Consider the following 23,304-nt stretch of genomic DNA (forward strand, 5'->3'; position numbering starts at 1 on the left):
AGGAGCGGCACTTCCCCAAGAGCAGATGCAATCAAGGGCTGACAGAGGTGGAACTGATTGACAGGGCAGATACTGTTTGAAGCACCCATCCCTCCTGAGGATGGCCAGAGGGAATTTGTGTAAACTGATCTTCTTTCTGATGAAGGCCTAAATAACAAAGCAAGCAAGGATCTCTCTGCAGGGAACCATCAGCCCTGCACCAGCTTGCTGACAAGCAGCAGCAGCAGCAGCAGCAGCAGCAGCAGCAGCAGGGTACTTTGCACATACATGGTGAACTTACACAGTACACTTACATGGTTGTATGGTACTACCCATTCAGGGGTCTCAGAGTGTGCCACGCTGTTAGTGCATTTACCCTGCAGCTCTCTCTCGAGCTGTGCAGAGAATGTTATTGCCATTTTAAAGAAGATGACACAAAGAGGGGCTGAAAGGTTAAGCCTGAAGATGGATTTTGTGGCAAATCCAGGAAATATGACTCCCTCCTTCTAGATCTCCACCCTGTCTATGACACCATCCTGCCAGCGGCACTTAAAACAACCAACAGAGTATATCTTTCAAAAAGCAGGGTGACAACTCGGCATCCTCATCTATACCACTGTTTCATATTGCTCCTGACATACATATCTCTGGGACAGATAAAAATCCGGTGCTTTTTTACTTTTGACCCACCCTGTTAGCAGACATTTATTGACTGGGAGCTGGTGAATCACAGATGAATATGTTCCATGCCGTTAGTCCCATGTTTAGACCATTAATCATGGCATATCCTTATTTCCCATTTAAACAGGCCAGTTCCTAGCCACTGATTCAAGATGCAGTTTTTTCATGTGACTGAATATTTTTTCAACACCTGGAGTTTTATCTTGCCAGCTGGAGAGCGACAGCTGACTGCTGTCACTGGAGTGACAGTCTGTGGCTTTCCCTGAGGAGTCTTCTGGAGATCCCTGCTTTCCAGAACACGGTTGACTTGAAGACACTCTCTCCCTGCAGCCCCAGCTCTGGAAAGGACCATGGGATTTCGTGTGCACCCTTGGCTGGGTGGGTTTCGGGCTGGAAGGCAGCAGCTCTTGGTGCTTTGTCTCAGGTCCCCACACCCAACTGGCCCCACAGAACGTACAAGGAGTTTACAACCCACCTCTTGGTTTCCCTTCCAGGTGATCTTAGTTGTCCTTTCAAGACCTCAGCCCTTGCATTGAATCTGTCCCAAACTATGCACGGCCTGGAAAAGTCCCGCATTTGCCCATGCTGAGTACAATCAACTCAGGATCAGAAGTCTTTACACAACCACCAGCTTCTAGTCCCATGATTCACGAAGCTTTATCACCCGTATATGAAGTCCAGTGTTGTTTGCAATCCATGTCACCATGCATGGGAAGTCAGCATCTCCAGCAGGCACAGGTCCTTGGCCCTGGTGCACTCATCAGGGACACCGGAGGACCCCATCCATTGGCAACACCATGCTGCCACTGCTGCAGGTCCTGTGTCAGCAGACACAAGCTGAGCCAGCCTTATCTAGGAGTCAGGGCATGGCCACAGCTTCATACAAAGAGATGGTATGGACCGACCCAGACTCTAATCCCAGAAATGGGTCTTTATGATCACCTGGTGTTTTCAGCATCTGACTCGAGAATCTCACCAAACAGCATCTATACTCTAGTCCAAAGAGAAGCTACCTTGTAGAAGGGCAAAGAGATTTGGCTGTGGGACTACAGTTGTGCAGGTACCTAAACCACCTCCACATGCATATTTCTACAGGCTGCTCACTTTGCCTCTCCTCTCTCACACACATCTCACACACACCCATCACAAACACCTTCTCCTGGTGAACATCTGACATTCGCCATCAGTTTTATCCTACAGCTCTTCTGTGTGGTCAGGACACATAGTATGGTATATATACACATTATTATGTCAGTGTAAGAGGCTGGAAATGCAGGCACAGGGTCTGTGCTACCAGCATGCATGGCCTGGCTGCATCCTAATGCCATACTGGAAAGCCAGGGCACACCAGTGTCCTTGCTCAGTGTCTTGATTTTCACAGGAAAGAAACAGGTAGACATGAAAGATACAGATGTGTCTGGATGTCAGGGGTAGGGCTGTAAGCACACTGTAAACCTGGGGCCTGGACTAAGGTCCAGAGCTTTAATGGCTGATATTCAGGCACCAAATGTGATTAATGTCACTGTACATTAAAGTCCTGCACATCTCCAAGGGTCTGGGCTGGTGTGGCCTGTCTGACAGCTGAAGGACAGGTCTCAGGAGGGCTGACGCTGTGTTTTTGGGGAGCATTTCACACTGCACAGACCACAACTGCCTTCTCTGCTCTTTGGCTGCAGCTACAGCAGAGGCTCTAGGAACAGCAGTAAGAACAAGACCATGCTGTACAAAACTCTTAGACATGGCACAGTGATTTCCAAGCTCCTTTTTGAGCAAACAATATGATAACCCAGATTTCAGATGCTTCTGTACCATTTAACCATACACTTAACACCTCTGCAGCTTGTTCACACATTACATGTTCACAGTCTTACTGCCAGCAATGGGGCCAGCATCTCTAGTGACAACTATAAGGAGAGGAATGCTATTTTCACCCAATTACTGTTGACAGCACACCACAGACATAATGGGAAACCTGTGGTCGAGATTTCCTAAAGAAAGCTCAGTCATCAGCAAGCCGTGCTCCCAACAGTGTGTGATGCCACCCTCATCACTCCAAGAACCACCTTGGCAGTGGGAGCTGCCACCCTCCTGCACCCCCTGCTGCACTTTGTCTCCTGTCTGTGCCGCATGTCTTCCCCTTGCTGGAGCACCCAGACCACCTCATCCCCAACCCTTCCTCCTCCACGCGTGACTTCTTGATGCACAGCAGCCTGTGTGGAGACAAGCAGCAGGTTATTATAACCTACAGCTAGATGCTTTGAGAAAGATTAAAAAACCAACCAACCAACAACAAAACAACAGGCAGAAATTCTGGCTGGAAAGAGAGAACACAACTAGGAAAACCCAAATGGGTTGCAGCTGTGGCCAGCATGACGCTCCTCAGGATGTGCCTATTTCCTTCTGAACAGCAAACAACGGTGACAAATATATGTGATGTTTCATTGTATTTTAGGTGGAGATACTAGACTCCTCAGTTTAATGCTGGGATGTGAAATTATCAGTTCACAGCCTCAAGCACAGAGACAATAACTGGTGTGGCAGACATTGTCAGTGCTGTGTATTTTTAGAATGCTGTAGGCGTTTGCAGTCATTTTTAAGTGCCTTGATGATTTTTCATGCATTTCTTCCAGCAGGAATGAGGATGACTTCCTGAGCTGGGATATAATGACTGGTGTGCAAAAAGTGACTGAGTTACTGTGTTTTGCCTGCAGGCTGGGGCAGATTGTAGAGGGACAAGAGCAATTCTGAGGCCACAAAGCCATTCCTTCTGCTTGCTCTCTGAAGGGCTTTGCGATGTCAGCCGGAAGCATTTTTCATGGCTCTGCCCGTTTTACCATGCTCTGAAGCAGGGATTTGCTCCTCAGGGGTTGCAGGAAGGTTGTGCTCACAGATGCTGCTTTTCTCCCTTGTGCTCCCTGAAGGCACGCTGTCCTTGGGACAACACAAATTAATCCTGGGTGCTTTAATTTCATTATAAAAGAAAACCTGTGAACATTTTATTTTATCTGGTAGCAGACTCACAGTTCCTATGAGATCAGTGCCAAGTGGTTCAGGAAATAATATTGTTTTTCCACAGGACTCTGGCAGGGCTGAGCTGGGCCCTGCAGGGAGTTGGGACAGTGGAGCAGTGGGAGAGCTTGAGGGCAGCACTTGGCTCCTTGCAACTCACCCATTGCAAGGACACTTACACCCAACAGCTTTCTTGGGGCTGGGGACAGGTTTCTAAGATGACACTCAGACTATGGTTCATCTCTGATCAAACCAGGGTTTGTTGGGAGAGTGAGACAGTGAGACCAAGGGATGACTCTCTCATACACGAGGCTTTTCAGCAGCTTCCACCAAAAATCTTCATTTCCTAATTAAACAGTAAGTTCCTCAATGTAATGATTACATGTTGACAGTTTTAATATCTATAAATATATGTGCATGTATGTGCATTCATGTGTGCAAATGTGTCTGTGCAAACAGGTGTTTCAATGTGTAATCACACCCACAATGAGACTCAGACCTGCCTTTAAAAAAGCGCTTTTTGCTCAAAGATTTACTCTTAAGGGCTTGAAATTTAGGAAAAGTGGTGTGGGAAGACAGTAAAGGAAGATTTCAGATCTCCAAAGTGGTCTCTATAGAGCAGCTGGCACCACCAAGATGTGCACAGGGTTACAAGCATTTTCACTGCATTATAATTCAATGAGTCCAAAAGGCATGGTGGGATCATTAAAACTAACCTACACCCCCCAGCCTGTTGGTCCATCTCACCCTTGACTGTCCTGGGAAAGAAAGCTGAGAGCAGTATGGTTCTGCTCACTTCTGTCAAGGAGATTTTACTGATATGAGGGAAATGTGCCCTGTGACGTTATGAAAGGGCTTGGACTACTTTATTGAAAGTAGTATGCTGTCCCTGTTGGATCTGTTCCAGGATACGTTGCTGTTTTTCCATTCAAGAGTCATAATGATCATTCACATGCATTTTTAATCAGTTTGCTGTGATTTAGCAACAGGAGACGTAAAAGGCAGAATCATGTAATTACACTTCAGGAACAATTGGTCTGTGTGAGCATAATGTCAAGGTGTTCTGTACACAAGGTGCTGGTGAAATTTTTTTATATTTTTGGGGTGGCCAGGATGTGGAGAGGATTTGGGGTGAAGGCAGAGCTGGGAAGGAGTGGGAAAGCCCCAGTTAGGGCAATGAGGGGTCCCAGGTGGGCAGAGGAGGAGCCCTCAGACCAGCCACCTGGTTCCAGGTCTTCAGAGGTTTGAAGTATGTGATCCAAAATGTAACACACCAGAGGCAACCTTAATTACCCTTTAACCAAGTTCTGCTGTGGCGTTTTGCACTAAGTGTCAACCGGCCATCTCCAAAGGACTAGGGGTCTTTTAGCACCTGGAAATCCATCAGAGAGGTCCTGTGTGATTTTTAGGCCACTGTGCTGTGAAAATCTTCCCATGCCAAAGGATAAAGGTCTTCTCGGGCAGCCTGGGTGTGCAGCACTCCCAATTTCTCACCACCCCACGGCTAGATAAGCTTTTATTAGAGCCTGGTAGGAGCTTAGGTAAACCCTGCAAAAAAAAACTGCTGCAAAAGCATCCCTGCTTTCAGCAATATCGGGAAAGTTTTATGGACTCATATGGAAGAGACAGACCCTGGCATCAGTAAATTTTAATTGGGTTATTATATCTCCTAAACAACCTCTTTGGTGTCAGTGTTTCTTGTGCTAGTAATTCTGTGCCCCTCACTCATCAGTTAATGCTCATAATGAAAACCTACCTGGTGAGTTTATCTCACAAGCAACTCCGCTGTGTTTGTCACCATGGTATCTGAATGTCCAGTACTGTAATTGCAATCAAAGTGAGATATCATCCATGGCATTATTTTTTTTCTCATTCCCCAGAGCTAGACAGAAGAAAACAGCAGTGAGAGACAGAATAATTCTCTTGTTGCTTTTAAACATCAGCCACAGCCTCTGAGGAGCAGGAGAAATGGACCTCTCTTATTAAGCTGTAAATTGCTGGTGCCATATCTAAAGGGTTACATTGGACTATTTACAGTTTACTACATTAGATCAGCAGCATCCTTTTTTGTTTTTTACCCCCTGTTTGACAAAAGACCTGGATCCTGGCTGCTTTTATCAGGTAAATTCTTCAGGACGTGAGAAGAACACCCAACCAGTTGTGCCCACACATCTTTCTATGTTAAGGAAGAGCTGCAGAGGTGGGATCCCTTCCCTACCCCAAAATGCTTGCACGGAGCCAGGCTGGAAGCTGGTCACATACCCTGACTAATACTGGTAGATTCTGAGGTTGTTAAAGAGCTCATGGCTATTTCGCCTGAAGCGGGGGGAGAAGGCAAACGCTTGCAAGTACTCACTGTGTGCGGAGGTCCAGATGGCAAAATGCTACATCAGCAATAAAGCTGCTTCAGTAGTACACTTGCAACAGAGCTGTCCCATAACACAGTGTCCTGGTTTTGTTAAAAAACAAGTTTCTCTTTCAGTGAATTTTGCCTGTCAGCTAAAGCCTTCATATTAACTGCATTTTCCTGGAGAACCAGACACATGTTTTGGTAAACCTAGCAATGGAATGCAAACTTATTGATAAGCATGGATGGACATCTCGCGAGAGGGACGACGAGAAACAAGTGACTAAGAAACTGACCAACTGTGTATAACATTCCATTCATGTGAATACTTCATATAAAAGTGGGAGATCACGAGGATCTCGGCCCTTTTCTTCCCTTCTGCTTATGGCCGACCTTAGGAGAGGATCTGGCTGGTCGTCCCTGAGAACTGAGGCCTAGTGAGAGACTGAATCCAGCTCCGCTTGGTTGCAGGGTCTAATCCAGGACTTTGGTGGCCGGCTCTGCAGTTGCTGAGACTTTCAAGATTGGTTTTGTATATTTTGTATTATTTTCTCTATTCTTATTAGTAGCATTAGTAAAACAACTTTAATTTTTTCCAACTCTCTTCTCTCTGTCCTTCTTTTCCTCCCGATCGCCTGTCCTGAGTGGGAAGGGGGGAGAGGGAGGGGCAAAAGGGGGAAGTGGGGGGCGGGAGAGGAGGTTAACAATACATCTGCCAGGGTTTGATTGTCACCCTGCAATCATAACCCTCGACACACAGTTAAACATATAGTAAAACTGGGATTGGATCTTACTATGTTTTATGGGTTTTATCAAATACCTGAGAAGAGTAACTATAGGACAGACAAAGAAAGGTTTTAGCAGGGTTTAGACATGGCCTTACAACAGCACTATTTTTCTCATTATTATTTTCATTCTGAAAATGGATTTTTAAAGGATTTCAGGAGTGTTTTGTGTTTTCAACACATTCACCATCTGCCTGGGGAAGACGCCCTGAAGTCCTCTGGCACGTGTCCTCCAGGTCTGGCCATGCCATCTGGAGATGATACTGTCCCAGAAGTGAAGTGTGTGATCACCTCTAAAAGCATTTCTTCACTATGCTGGTGAGTACATAAGAAAATCTGCAGCGCTCATCATAGCAGTGTCATCTCATGCTCCTCCACATTGTGACGAGCAAACATCAAGTCTTTCTGTGCTGCAGTTGGGCTCTGAAACATGGATACAACTGGGTGAGACTGGGCTGAGGCATGGTGCAGACTGGGGTGAACTGTACCGTTTAAAGGCAAATCAGTAGATTTCAGTCAACTATAAGATTAACTTATGCCTGGGAGTTCAAATGAAGAGTAGGGGGCTGCTCACTCCTTCTGTGGGAGAAGCACAGCTGGGGTCCAGGATCACCAAGCTTTTGGGAAGCAGGTGTCTCTAATAGAAGAGGGAGGCCTCCTGGTGTGCGGGGAAGAGCAGAGATGACCCAATCTGTATCACCAAATTGCCTCTGCAAAGAGTCTACCTGCATGATGGGGCAGAGCACACCCTCAGCAAGTTTGCAGATGACACCAAACCAGGAGGAGTGGCTGATAGACATGAGGGTCGTGCTGCCTTCCAGAGGGACCACAACAGGCTGGAGGAACTTCATGGAATTCAATAAGGAAAAGTATCAAGTCCTGCACTTGGGGAGGAACAACTCCAGGCACCAGTACCTGCTGGGGGGTCACCCGTCTGGAAAGCATCTTGACAGGAAAGGACCTGAGGGTCCTGGTGGGCACCAAATTGAACGAGTCAGCAATAGGCCCTTGCAGAAAAGAAGGCGAATGGGATCATGGGCTGCATTAGACAAAGTATTCTCAGCAGGTCGAGAGAGGTGATCCTTCCCTTTTGCTCAGCACTGCTGAGACCACACCCTGGAGTGATGTCTCCAGCGCTGGACTCCCCAATACAGGAGAGACATGACATACTGGGGAGTCCAGTGAAAGGCTACAATGATGATTAAGGGACTGGAGCACTTCTCATATGAGGAAAGGCTGAAAAAGCTTGGACTGTTTAGGATAGAAAAGGCTCAGGTGGAATATTATTAATGTATATAAGTACCTGAAGAGCAAAGAGGATGGAGCCAGGCTCTTTTCAGGGGTGCCCACTGACAGGACCAGAGGCAATGGGCACAAACTGAAGAACAGAAGGTTCCCTTTGAACATCAGGAACCACTTTTTCATGGTGAGGGTGACCAAGCACTGGCACAGGTTGTCCAGATACACTGTGGAATCCCTCTCCTTGAAGTTATTCATAAGCCATCTGGACATGGTCCTGGGCAACCAGCTCTACGTATCCCAGCCTGAGCGAGTGGGTTTGAACCTGGTGACCTCCAGAGGTCTCTTCCAACCTCAACCCTTCTGTGATTCCATGAATCTAATTTCTCCCACCAGCATGTGCTACTACTGTTTTGCATTAAAATTCTCTTAGCAATGAAGTGACATGGAGAAAAGCTGGTAAATGGTGGATGATGTTCATGACCTCTTTCCAGTTCTCAGCTTCTGGAGGCAAGAACAAGCAGCACATTCCCGCACAGCAACAGGGGTAGCTCTAGGAAATAAGTGTTCCCAAGATTGTGCCATGTGATCCTCGGCACAGGACCAGCGATGGTGGGAACAGCATGTCTGACGTGGACAGAGACAGGATGTCCACATGAGCTTTTGTGGCTGAAACGCATGCTCCAGCTCTCCGAGGCCATGGGAAATGCTGGTTCCTGGCTTGTCCTGTAATCAAGCCAATCTTTTTGAGTAGGAAATCCATCTCCCAGCTCCCTGGCAATTGCTTTTCTGGTAAATACAGTTGGGGCTGAATAGCACTAATAAGGATAGCTTTTCTGCAATTAATTATTTTCGAAAGGAACTGGGATTCAGCCAAACGCTAATGAAGTCAGAGGGAAACGGGAGCTGAGCCATGTTGAAGCAATGGAAAAGCTTCACTAGCAGCTTAAGAGCTGAATCGTTTTCTTCACAAAACCAGATGGATACATTTTTCTGCAGCCCTTTGCAGTCACTTTTCACACTTGAGCTCTCCATTCCTTCTGCAAACAGTATCACTTAAATCCTGTGCTAGTATTTTAAAAGAGAAACTAATACAATATGGAAGACTGGTGTACAGTGGAAAAGCCTGAGCCAGAGCTTGAAAATATTAATAAAGTGAATGAGAAATAGCTTGTTTAGTCTGAAATAACTTGCTTAGTGTGGAAAATAAAATGGAGAGAAAGGCAAAATGGAAATAAACCAATGCAAATATGCTCAAGGTTTGAAACAGTAAGCATGTGTGGGATTTACTGCACATACCATATCAAGCTGACCTGCAGATGGGCTGTGGCCAAGGACATGGACAAGTCTGGCAGGCAGCTTATTCTTCCTTTGGATATCCAGAGGTTCTGGGCAAATGCTCAACATCTTCCAATGCCATCCCAGCTTTCTAGGCAGAAGAAGAAACCACCACATGTGGAAAAGACCCAGGCATATGCCAGCCCCAATTACATGTCTAGGAATAATATACCTGAGTCCCGCTCTTCTGAACAAGGTACACTAGTCCACTTCAACCTTAGCAGTGTGAAGAAAGGGGAGATGTACCTGAAGTCAGGGCATGATGAACCAGGTGAACATTGTCAGCTTAGCTCCAGTCTGTGCATAACATGGAACTGAAAAAATAAAGACAACACTGGGATCTGCTAAGACTGCACATCACCTGCCGATGATGGTGGAAGCCACCTTCAGAGACAGCAAGGAGGCTTTTTCTCTCGGTTAGTAAAACAGGAGAGGTGGTGTAAGACCTTGGTGACTTAGGCTTGGTTTCTCTATATGCTGCCCTTGAGCTGCAATGTGTGCATATGGCCTCTGTTCCATTTCCACACACAAATCCCAAAGCATATTACACAGGGGACACCAGATAAACTTGTAGGGGAAGATGAGAGAGAAGTATTGTCACAAGTGGCAAATTTAACTGACCTATGTGCATCCTCTTGCCAGGCCAATGGCTTAAGCTTGGAGTGGCTTTATTAAGTAAATGAAAAGATAATTTTCTTTCTGAGGCAACAGGGGACTCTACACAGAAAAGAAACCCTGGTCATCAAAGCACCAAATTCTGTAAACAGGAACCTTGGGACCAATAGAAAACGAGGGGAGAGGGGGAAGTACTAATGTTCTCTCAGAATAACAGAGGATAAAATGGGACAGCAGGTGATGCAGGTGAAACAGCCCCCGGGGGAAATGCACCAGCACTTTGTAGTTATTGCTTTGGTACTGCCCCATATGCAAGCCAGGGAGTCAAGAGCTGGGATTGCTCGGAGCATCAGGGCTTGCTCTGTGCCCCAGTGCCTGTCTGAACAACTAACCAGAATAAAGAGAATACATAATCCACTGTGGTTTGCAGTTTCTGTCCCTGCTTTTTGGTTCTTAGGTGTTAAAAGTGGGATTTTTTTCTGAAGCCGTTATATGCCATGCAAAAACGCTGTCGTCATTCACAGCACCAGGTGTGCACGTATACAGCAGAATAAATTAAATGGGGAGAGTGTTAATACTGATACAGGCACAGTCATTCTTACAACTACTGCCGTTTCTAAATGTGTTTTAATAAAGAAGTAAGCAGAAGAAGAGCATTGAGAGGAGGCTCTGTCATCAGTGCGGATGGGTAAATGTAGTGCACAGGTAATATATGCACCTTTGCAGAACTTGTACTCTGCTCATTTTATTACTCTTCAGGTCTCTTATTACAGGACTTTAAAACGTGTCTCTTTTCTGACTTACTCATCCAAGACATTGAAAATTATGGAGGAACTGGTGAGGATGGAAAGGAAGAAGTTGTTGGGGAAACAATCATATGTGTCTGAATCAGAGACAAGTAATTTGTCTGCTGGTGAGTTATATTTTTGTTCATTTGTTTTTACAAAGCTGAGCCCTTTAATTTATTTGTTTGTTTGTTTGTTTGTTTTTCACAAAGAAGCAATCAGGAGAACAAGGCAAGGTGGTGGTGAAGAGACAGGGCTGAAATATAAAACATACTGGTCCCTGCTGGGGTCAGACACTGTTCAGGTTGCTTCACCGGCATCTCATCTCAGGCTCATGCAAAATGCAATCAACTCGTCGATGTAGCTTAATGTTTTATTGCTGTGAAGCACATTTATCTCAGGGCTTACATTTAATAAACATGTGGGGAATTAAATAACAGCAGTGACAGTGCTACCAAATCGGCAGTGTGCTTTTCCATAGAAACTGACACTTTTTCAAAGGAAGAAAATAATGAGGCTTCTTTGGATTCAGCCTTGTTTCCACCTCCCTCCCCAGTGCTGACCCTCAGCAATGCCACAGAGACCCTGCCCTCTCTGGGACAAGGTCCTGGGATGAAACTCTCTGAGAAAAGCTGCTTTTCTTGTTACTTTGAAGATGTCTCAATAGCAAGCCTGTTTCTCTTCTGCCTTCTTTTTGTCCAACCTACTTATTATTTAAGCAAGAGGATCTTTTCCTACAGCCTGGTGTGTTCAGAATGGCAAGGTGTCCATCAAATTCCCATTTCATCCCTTCTATTTAAGCTTGTGGAGTTGTTGCAATTAATAACTAGTTAATGGCTTCTGCAGGGAAAGGGGCTTGATCTGTAACCTCTTCGTGTCAGCTCTTTCACTGCAGAGGTGCTATGTGAAACCTGCATTGGACTTGCAGGTTTTGGGGTGCTCCCAGCTCCAGCTGTAGGCTGTGGTGGATGCTGGTCAGACCCCAGCACCCCTCCAAATGGCTGAGGATTTCCACCCGCTGGGAGCCTCCTGCAAAGCACCCTGGTGGCCCAAAAATCCATGTGCCCCTTCCCTACAAAAGCAACAACAGTTTCTGCTTATCACAGGTGAGGGCAAACACACCCTGCCCCCTTTAAGACACCTGTGCGCCTTCCAAATACTACTTCTCCTTGTAGTTTCCTTTTCCCAGCTTACTCAATAGCACCATATAAGCCCATATTTTATGGTACAAGAGATACTCTCCTGGCTGCACAGCTGTCATCTGTCACAGCATTCATGAGTGAAAATCAGGCACCCTGTTTTCGGAACAGGTAGGAATCACCTGGTATCACTGACCCTGCCAGTGAGGCCAGGAGGGGGCTACAGCAAAACTTCATGGAGGAGGGAAATAAGTTGTGGCAGAGGCCAGCAGGGAGGCCCAACAGGAGATGACGCGTGGTACCCACCGCTGGGTTCCTCAGCCCACCGTCCTAGCAGTGGGTACCTGCACCAGCAGAGATGGGTGAGTGTGGGCATCTTCCACCAGAACCTCCCTGTCAGCAGCTCCTTGCGAGCTACAGGTATGAACTTTCTCACTGCAACATGGCCTTGGCCAGGGCAGCATTGGCCAAGTCACCATTACAGCCAAAATCTGCTACCCCATGGGTGTGAGGCAAGCAGCACCCTACCCAAAAACCTTGTCTACCCCCCTATCATCCCTAAGACAATACCCCTAATGAGCTCCATAGCCTGTAAAGAGAACAACCAAACAGCAGCCTCTGAGCAAGTTACTTGTGGCATGAATACATTGGCAGGTGTACATGTTTTTTTTAATCCTTCTGCCATAGCGAGAGGATAAAATTCCCAACACAAATGGTAACTCTGCAGCAAGTATCTGACATAATTACAGTAATTATATTGTCTCTGCACTCTCCTATAAATCAGTGACAGTATATATTTAATGAGCTCTTTCCTGTTCAGCAGGTTGCTCCCATCAGCTCCGATTTGCAACTGCAATGTAGAGGTATAATATCTTAAAACAACATTAACCCTTGGAAGTGATGCCCCTTTCTGCGGGGACACAGATGGGTCTCTCAGAGCCAGGTCTCACTCTGCACGCCCTTCCCTGTGCCATCAGAAAGCACGGACAGGCTTTGCAGAAAGCCCCTGCATGCGTCTGATTTGTCCTGGTGAGAAAAACTTTGCCAGTGCTGCCTGTGTGAGCAGGATGCGGTGGATGTGAGCACTGTCAGGATGTAACCTGCTTGTAACCTGCGTGCAGGTTACAAGTGGCTCAGCCCACAGTGGTTTATATTCTATAGTCTGATGCCATGTCATAGAATAGAATCATAGAATCGCTTTGGTTGGAAAAGACCTCGAAGACCAACAAGTCCAGCCGTTAACCTAACACTCTCAAGTCCACTTCTAAACCATGTTCCTAAGCCCCTCATCTACACATCTTTTAAACACCTCCAGGGATTGTGACTCCATCACTTCCCTGGGCAGCCTGTTCCAATGCTTGACAACCCTTTCTATGAAGAATTTTTTTCCTAATATCTGATCTAAGCCTCCCCTGGTACAACTTGAGGCCATTTCCTCTCGTCCTATCACTTGCTACTTGGGAGAAGAGACCAACACCCTCCATGCTACAATCTCCTTTCAGGTAGTTGTAGACAGCAATAAGGTGTCCCCTCAGCCTCCTTTTCTCCAGTTCCTGTGGGACAGCCAAGGTTTTTCTTGTCTTTTCACAGCAGCCAAATATTTTTGCAGCTCCTGGGCTAGCAGGTCTCCAGGAAATAGTCCATGTTCTTTGCCCTTGCAGAGGCAGCTCTGGAGGCACAAGCAGGACACGTGTGGCAACGCTGATGCTCTCTGTGCACAGAGTGTACAGCTGGACCAGGCCACTTGGCACATCCTGGGCATCCCAGTCAGTGGGGAGGTGACATGGGTCACCCTGGGGACATGCCACATTTGAGCTATTTAAAATCCAGCACTCCTCTGCAGAGAAGGCTGTTACCTTGACACATCAGGGACAAAAGCAAAGCTCATCATGTCTGTCACTGGGAACACGGCTGAAGCAATCCCCTGCCTGGCAGGAACGGCAGCACACAGCCCTGCGCTAATGCACCTACACCTGCCTGTCACTGCCAACCCAGAAGTTTCTGCCCTCCCCAGCCAAGACCCTGAGCTGTGTCCCTGCTTCAGACCCATAAACCCACCCACTGACATGCAGGGAGTTTGAGAGCCAGCTCTAAAGCTGAAAATGAGCACACACAAGAGGCCCAGAGCCAGCTCCCTGGTGCTCGGTGCCCCACACCGTGAAGCTGCCCCCCAGCCTTTCCCGCCATGCCTGGCCAGAGGAGACCATGCCCTTCTACCTGCCACCCATGGGAACAGGGTGACACCTGCAGCCCTTGCCCTAATGCATGGGCAGAAGAAAGGTGGGAAATGTGGACAGCTCAGGGGACACCAACGCTCAGCCAAGTGCTCCCGAACAGCAGAAACACCTAAAAAAATAACAGAAGTGGAAGAATAAATGCCAATTTTAAAGCAATTTGCTTTAAACAAAACCACCCAAGTAGGGTCATAACATTGAACTTATGTTTCCCAAACAGCATCTTTGGCATTGCCTGGGAACTTCTCCTCTTCCTCTTCACCAGCCCGTGTCACCTGGGGGCTGAAGACAAGCAGGGTTACAGAGGTTTAAATAGTAACACAGAGCTACAGCACATGGTGACAGCAGCATTGTTGCCTTCACAGCAGTGACGTGCCACCTGCCCACCACACAGACACGTCCCGCACCATGTCCCTCTTAAAATGCAGTGACAGTAGAGGAAAACTACTTTGGTAAACTTCTTTCAAACCTACTCTATGTGTTTTAAAGGAAGTCATTTGAATTTTGAGTAAATCACTAAGTGTGTGAAGGCCTGAAATATTCAGATTAATGCTTAGATTTTTTTTTTTACTCTATCATGAGGCATATGCAGCTGTAGTTCAGAGGAGCATTCAGCATGTGCCTTATCTTCATTAACTTCAGAAGGATTTACACTTGTGCTTTGGTCCTCTCTTAAGACAGAAACACATTCCTGGAGCCTTATGGTGGTTCCATACAGTGACTTCTCCCACAATAAGAGTCTGCTTAAAACAAAAACTAATCAAACAAGCCGTCTTGCACCCTCAGGTGCCTGGGGAGTTTAAACTCACATTGCAAAGTGCAGGTTTATCCTAAGGGTGCAGACACCATGCTTCACCATCCCAAAAAGCTGCTTTTCTTCTTGAATCTCAACTTGTCAAATGAAAAATAAACAAATTAACAGCAATTTCAGCAGATAGTATATGTGGATCTCAGGAATTACTTAAGCGTCAGATAATACAAACTAGGTAGCAATTCAGAGCTCAATGTGAATAAACATTTGCCTGAAATATGTTCCCCAGCTATATAATGTCAAGTCAGCCTGAAATTTTAGGCACACTATTATTTGACTTAAACTGCCCCCTTTGCATTTTTTCCCCCTCACTGCTAACCAGCATTAAAGGTGTTGGATTTTCAGATGCTTTGCAGGGTAAGGGGATTCTCTGGCTGGGGCTGGACCTGCAGTGACATCTCGTGGTCCCGCACAAGGTGGGGTGCTGGCAGCCAGCTGGCACAGCCCCCTGACCCAAACCTGGCACCGGTGCCCCTGGACCACAGCACTGACCAGCACAGATCTTCCGGGGGACTCACCTCCGCCTGGGGCAGCTGGATGCCCGAGCAGGGGACTAAACACACACCTCCTCCTGCGGCACCAGGGGAAACTTCAGAAATCCCTTTCTGCACAAAGATAAACAAACCCTGAAAATCAGATCACTGCACAGAGAGCCTGTGGGTGGGCTGTGCTCACCTGCAAAGCCTGGCTGCTTCTAACTCAAGACAAGGAGAGGAATTTTAACCTGCTGCCTCCCATGTTTGTGCCTGAGACTCAGGTACGAGGAGGATGCTTTGCCCTTCATCACTACTTCTTTTGTTGTGACTCTCAAATGATTTCCCACTGAAAACACACTTGCTGTCGGCATCTTAGCAGAGGAGATTAAATCCAACATTTCAGTGTTATCTGATTTTCCCACCCCTGTAGTTCATTGTATAATTTCACCACCTACTCATTTGTTTTCTTCACACACAAGTGCATTTGGAGAAAACACAATCCTTGGAAGAATATTTACTTAGACTGTAATCAGCTTGGATAGAAATCAGATAGTTCACTTGCTTGAAAAAGAGGAAGGGAGGAAGAAATTAAAAAAAAAAAAAGAAATATTTCTTTCCTGTGAACTTAGGGCACTAAACATTTTTATAGCAAAACTATAGCATGAGAAATAAAATAGTTGAAAAACTTCACCATAAACAGTGCTGCTGAGCTGTTACACTAAAAATAACATGAAAACCAAAGTAAAAAAATATGATTCATTAGATGTCATCTGTGTTCATTTAAAAAATAATAATTAAAAAAAACTACAGGAAAAGACTCATGAGCTTTTCCCAGGGCAAAATAACCAGACACCCCATGTAAATGATCAGATATATCAACATTTACGGTCAGATTTACAGTAACTGAGTCATGCCGGGAGAACATGCAGAATGTAGACACCTAAGACCAAAACTGGGATTTGAAAAACCTTCTACGCTGTCTAATCCATCCGGACACTCAGTCCTGGGACAGAGAAGTGGGGTGCACTGGTGAGCTGCCGGGGCCTTGAGCTTGGGGATCACCCCAAGAGCCTGTCCTCCGGGGTACTTGTAATTACGTCATGCAGAAATGCAGATGCTGCCCTGCATCTTGTACGCCCCTCCAGTCAGTCAGCTCAGTTTTAGCAAGAGCACATGATCACAAGTGTCAGGACTAGCACTTATATTTCTTTTTCTTGACTATGTGTAGCTTTTCTAACTGCCTGGTAGGCATCTATGCCAGTTTCACAGCAGTGTAAAGTCCAAGACACAATGCAAATATAGTTAGGAAACCTTAACATATTTTCCAGTTCATTTCAAGGTATTAAATAAAGTCAAAGCTGATGCTTCTTCCAGTGCTTTGGCATGTCTTGAGAGCAGAATAGGGTGATCAGTCCTCTACTCTGATAATTCTCCAGTTCATTTTACATTTGCAGAAGTAAGAGGAAGGTCAGCTGGAGAGGAGATTGCTCAGGGCAGCCACCTGCCCCAAGGCAGGATTCACCTCTGGCTAATGCATTCTCACCAGATTCGTGCCTGATTGCCTTGCACATCTGAAGAGCCCCCCTTGGCGCCCTCTTCCAGCGCTCCATAATCTTTCCTGTTACACGGTTCCTCCCTAGTGACTAATCTAAATCTTCTTTGATTCAATAAGCCTATTATTTCTTGTTCTAGCCACCACGAACATAAAAGACACTGAAAAGATGAAAGGAATAAATTGTTCTCTTTGTGTTTAGAGACTTGGATTTCCTTTGAGTATTCCGTAGGCAAACCTACTCAAACTCCTTCATTCTTCTTATATTTCTCATGTTCTCATGTTTTCTAGACATCTGTTAAATCTCATTGCTCTTTGCTGAACTGTCTCTGTTTTTTCCCAACAAGTATGACATATAAAACTAGACCTGATACTTCAGCTGATGCTTCTCCAGAGCTGAACAGGAAGAGGTGTTTTATGTCATATGGATGATACAATCTTTAAACATCTCAATGTTTCTGTTCACTTGCAGCATCACTATGCTGGTAGAATGGGTCACAAAATTAATGCCAGCCAACCACCTGGCCTTTTTGTGCCAAGCTGACCTTTAATTCCTCTCTTGCTGGTTTGTAAACTTTGTCAGTTCTATGCAATTTCTCAAGATAATTTGAATCCTAATTCCATCCTTCAACACGCTCACCTGCCTCAACACACAATAAAAAACTGTCTCTTTTTTCACCCTGCTATACATCCTACGTGAAACAGATCACAAAGCAGTCACAAAATCTCTCTTGTGCATATGTATTCTGAAATCCAGCAATCACTGCTTGTGATCTTTTTTTTTAGGGGTATAGCAGAAAAAAAACCACAAAAAAAAACAACAAGACACAAAGTTATTTGTTTGTTTGTTTGTTTTTTCTTAAAAAAACATGACATTTTTACTGTAAGCACTGGTAAGAAAACATAAAACAGTGAAACAGTAGACCATCTTCCCCACAGGGACATGTATAGGAACCTACAGCATGTTCAGAAAGTGTGTGCACTGTGAAAGTAATCTCTACACATATGAAGAGAGTTTTAGAACTGATTTGTAATTATATTTCAGACAGTGCTGTTGGTGTTTGCTAAGGAATGCTCAAATATAACATTAAGAAGAAGAGAGAATAGGAAGACCCGCTCAATGCTTTGAACACAGTTCTTTTCCTCTCTGACTTGTTTTTCATTTTTACATAGGAGGAGCAGGATTTAAACCTGTGTTGGAAACAGTTTTGTATTTAAGTCAGCGAAATAAAGTGGTTATTCCACATTGCTCAGCACAGTAATTCTTGTTCTTTCACATTTTAGATTAGACTATGAAGCTGTGGTCTGCTTGTTTCAGAGTCCCACCACTGAGCAATGCAGCACCCCGGGACCAGATTCAGTGCACCAAAGCTGTTGATTCCTACTGTCCCGACTAAACAGTGTTACAGGATGAATCTGACATTCACAGTGATAAAGTTACTGCAAGCTTTGGTAAAGATGTTCAAGTGAGAAAAGTGTTGTTCAGCACCTTAATTTCTCCTTAATCTAGAGCAAAGAGGGAAATTAAAACCAATGCAAAACATGAATATAAATTTATACTAAAATTCAAGCTATTACAAACCTTAGTTCGAGTCCTTCTGTCATCAGAAAAGGTTATTTATACCATAGCAAACAGAACCTCCAGACTTTAAGGCCATTTTTCCACCTTTACCATTTAAACTTTTGGCTCGATTTTAAGCAACCAGCAAGCTGGGGTTATTTATGCACTAAACTCACTCTTCAGCCCTGCTGGTGTCACAGCAGTGCTAGTCCTGCTCTCAGTCACACCATGGTAAACACCACCCTTGCTCACACGGGCATGAATTCCTCACTCTGTCAGAGCAAAAAGACAAGACAACTGCCCAGTTGTCAGGAGCTTCACAGGTCCTGCAAGGTATCCACAGGAAAACTACATGTACCAGGAATTGCTCTGCCTTTGTGGACTCCAATAGGAATGCAAAATTTCCTGGTGGCTTAAAGGAGTTAGTTCCAAACAGGAATATCTGTAAATGGAATAATAACTCATAGAAGACAATTTGTGCAAAGAAAGGGGAAAAAAGAGCTTGTATGGGGCAAAGGAGAAAGTCTAGGACAGCCATGAGAATGACACAACAAGTTTAGCAATGGAAATGTGCATCAAGAGGATGCAATACCTGAAAGCAATTGAAAATCTTTGAAAGAGACCTTTCAGAGAGTTATAGTCAGTGAAACACTGAAGCATTTTTGGTCCAAGAAAAGATGCATATGAATCCTAAATAGAAAGTGCTCTTATAGTGATGTGACAAGTTAGGATTCTTATGTACAAATACAACTTCCAACCACAGAGGTCCTTGTGCTGTAGCTGTTTTCACTTGAACACATAAGTCAATATTTGGCGGCTCTGAAAATACTTTTGCTTCATGTGCTCTTGAAAGAGTAAAGTTAGAAAGAGTGAAAAGTAGGAAATTTGGTGCCCAGCAAACAGTACAGAAAAGAGAAACTCTTTTAGACTCTGAAAATTGTATTTTTACGTTATTTCACTAATGGCTGTGTGCAAAGGAGCAAGTTCATTACAGAGCCACAAATTCTTTCTGTCACTGGAAGTAACTGGTGACCTGAAAAAAATCCACAATCCATACAACCCAGTATTGAGCTGAGTTGCAAATGTTTTGTGAGCTGAAGCAATCACTTCATGTACAACCTTGAAGCACTTGATGACATAAGTCAGTGCCTCCCATTGCTGGTGAGGAGGAATGTTTCCTCCTGTCCTAAGAACAGAGTGCTTCAGATGTACTGTTCTTCATCTCCTCCATTCATGAGCAATGACCACTTGTCCCCATCCTCCTCAACAAAACCATTACGTCTCGGCAGCTTGTCTGAAGTCAAGGAAGAGAGGGACACTTGGCTAATCTGATCCCAAGGAGCCGGTCTGGATGAATCCCTCCTCCTGTCATCCATTCCAATGTGAACGCTGATTTGGGAAGGACTAAGTGGCTTCATGTGGCCTTGAGCTTGTGCTTCATAACTTTCCATGTCTGGCTTCTTATAACTAAGAAGAAAAAGAGAAAAATCAATGTGTAGAAATGACTTCAGCATTAGAACAGATCAGAAACTTACTATAACCTAAATGTTACCTTCATGTCAGATGCAATGTTAAAGGCTAAGAGTACTGGTCACATGGTGTTAAGACATTTCAGTAGCAAAAGGGAGGGATCCTTCAAATGAGGTTCTTTAAGAAAAATACTGAGTTTGCTGAATTATGAAAAGGTTTGTAGTAGACAATTCCAGGGGAATGGATTTGATGACCCAAAATCCACTTTCTGATTCAATATATTCTAGGTCAAAAAAAAAAAGCCCAGCAATGGGAAGTATGAATGGGCTTCTTCACATATATGCATTATTGTGTTCTCTGGAATCTGAAGTTCTGTTCAGCTGATTTGAAGCTTCAAGGAAGATGATTGCCCTACAGAATATACTGTCATACAGCTTCCATAAGTCTGAAGCCAAATACGTTTGGGGTGTTCTCAACCTCTAAGCACAATGGTGTCCAGTACTTAATGGAATCAGCACAAGATCAAAATATTTGGAGAATAAAGGAATTCCTTTATAGAAATTTATCATCCTTTGGATAACTACAAGCAGAAAGTTTTTAGGATTAAAATAATGTAGTAGTAGGACTGATTCTGCAAACAGACATGAGCACGTATGTCACTTTTATTACAGATTGTGGTCTCATTGAGCATTTGCAGGATCATGTTGCAGCAACAGATTTCCTATATTAGTTTATACAATACTGTACTGTACTATACAGAAGACCCCAGCTATAGTAGAAATATTTGAAGGTTTGGACTTATTTCAGACATCCTAAGAAGTCTAATTTTTGTAAGATGTTTTATCAAAATGCTGTTTAAAACAGGTCCACTGTAACTGCACCCAAAAAGGGCACCTAAAATGTAGCATTAAAAAAATAAAATAATTTGAAGAAACTTGTTATAGTTCAGAAATTGACTCACTTAAAAAAAAAAAATAGACCAAGATACTTTATCTGCAGCAAGGTGCAAAACAATAAATACACTGCTTCTCTGTTCCTCTCTGGATAAATTAAATAGATAAAAAAATTAAAACAGGTACAAATCTTTTAAAAAACATCTACTGCTGCATTATGGAGAACCGTCTTTTGAATTATTGGTTCACTTGATATTCACAGCAAAACCAGTGTTGATCATTACCTCACTTAGTATTGAACTAGATCTCCAACACAGGTGCTATGGTATCCAGTCACACTTTTAGCTGCTAGTTAAAGAATACTCAGTCTAGTCTTTGTCCAGGTGTGTTCATAGTAGTGACATCTGTCTCTTTTGGAGCCAAGGATTAGACAGAACAACCCCACGCTGAAGGACTGTCAGCTATTTTTAGGTATGCAAAGCCCAAATTAACATCTCGCAGCACTGCTGCCTACGGTCCCCCAACTGCTCAGTGTAAGACAACTTGCCATTTCAGCTGCAGGGAAGACAGCACGACAGACACAGAAGAAGCTGCCATTGCAGCTGATCCCATCCAAGGCTGAAGCACGAGGCCAATGGGCATGAACACACCTAGAAAAAAAACATACGGACATAAGCCAGAGCTGCCTGTCCAAGTACAGACATTTCTGTTCCTGCGGGTCGTAAAACAGATCAGAAGTTCTACAGTGTGACTTGCTGAGACCTCCATAAACACAACTAGACCAATATATATTTATTCACTTATTTCTAAATATGTCCCTTCCCTTGTAAGGGATGACCTTTGCATTAATTCGGCTACAAGACTGCAGCCACAAACTGAGACTATTTGTCCTTTCCAGTTATTCTGTACATACGAAACAAAGCAAAAGCAAGAAAAGACAAGGCAATAGTCCAAGCAAAGGAGGGAGAAGTTACTCATAAAGAGGAATGTCTGAAATAAGTTTTAAGGAGGAATTTGGAGCATGAGAAGATATCTGACAGAAGAAGAGAGAATGCAAGTAGTAGGAGAGAAAATGCATGATTCAGTGTGAATAAAAGAGGGAGCACCCACAAGTGGGATGGTAACTCTGATTAGAGCTGAGTTTGAATAAACAGAAACAATCCCCAAGTACTGCTTTGTGAAATAAGAGCATGGTTTCCATTTCATCATAAAAGAATTCATTCCTAAGAGTTTAAAATTTGGGGAACAAAGATTTTTTCTACAACATAAAAAAAAAATTGTCTTCCTTCTGCCAAGTTTTAAATACTCCAGGAACATATTTTTGGTTCCTTGAGCAGGAAATCCTGTGAAAGTCACCACAGTGCTCAACAGAGCTTTTGTTTTTGACAAGATGAGCAGTCACATACCTGCTGCAATGGGTATGCCAAGCAGATTATAAATTAAGGCAAGAATCAGATTTATTCGTATTCTTCGAACTGTTCTCTTTGATAAGTGAATACTGGCAACTACATCCAGCAAGTCATTCTGCAAGACAGAAGAGCATTGAAAGTTTTCTGCATAGAGTCTTCAGAATACCAAACCAAAAAGGGGCGCATCAGTGATAAAAGAGGACAGGTCAGAACTGTAGTGCTCACTCGGATAAGAACAACATCTGCTGCTTCAATGGCAACATCGGTGCCTGTTCCAATTGCAATTCCAACGTCGGCCCTGGCTAGTGCAGGGGAATCATTGACACCATCACCAACCATCGCAACCTTCCTCCTCCCATTTTGGAGCTCCTGGACCTTTGCAACCTTGTGAGAAGGAAGAACCTCGGCAAAGACTTTTTTGATTCCAACCTGTGTACAAAGAAAGAAACACAACCTGGTTGGTGACATGCGTTGTGCTGAAAGGAAGAGTCATTTGCTGTTCTGGGTGAAGGGGAAACAAAAGAAGATCAACCAAACTGATTCCAGTGGAGGCAACACTTGCAAGCTACACAGAAAGCTGAAGAGCAACATGTCTTTGGTGTAAGAAAGGCATTGATAACAGAACCCCCATCTTTACTGCAGAGATGCTGGCAAACCATGCTCTGCTCTTAGCCTAATGCCCTGCAGGGCTTCTGAAGCTCTACTGCCCTGGCAATAAAGTTTGATGGTTAAAAGAGACTGTTTTCATCTAATCGTGCTGCTTGATGCACCAAAAAATGTTTCAGTGAAATGCCACATAGGAACCATATACGATCAGTTACAGGGGAAACACAGAAATTACAAGTATGTGCAAGTCTCAGGGAGACTATGAAAATAAAGCAGGCGGATAAATGCTTCTACCCATCCACATCTCAACTAATATGGAGTTGCTACCAATGGCTTTAGCGCTGTAGTTGAAAAACAGGTGGAAGTACTAAAGAG

The 23,304-nt window shown here is 44.4% G+C and overlaps 1 protein-coding gene across 1 annotated transcript in view; it reads right to left on the reverse strand.

Annotated features, from left to right (window-relative positions):
• Window positions 1-19,753: 19,753 nt before the first annotated feature.
• The window catches only part of ATP7B (ATPase copper transporting beta), a gene marked incomplete at both ends in the record, with an annotated part of 28,935 nt that continues 25,384 nt past the window's right edge, over window positions 19,754-23,304 (reverse strand). Inside the window, 4 exons of the mRNA XM_082060868.1 lie at window positions 19,754-20,018; window positions 21,462-21,564; window positions 22,321-22,438; window positions 22,549-22,752. Coding sequence (XP_081916994.1) covers window positions 19,754-20,018; window positions 21,462-21,564; window positions 22,321-22,438; window positions 22,549-22,752 — 690 coding nt within the window. The remainder of the gene's footprint in view (window positions 20,019-21,461; window positions 21,565-22,320; window positions 22,439-22,548; window positions 22,753-23,304) is intronic.

This window comes from Streptopelia decaocto (assembly GCF_964273445.1).
Source record: "Streptopelia decaocto genome assembly, chromosome: 1".
Taxonomy (NCBI): domain Eukaryota; kingdom Metazoa; phylum Chordata; class Aves; order Columbiformes; family Columbidae; genus Streptopelia; species Streptopelia decaocto.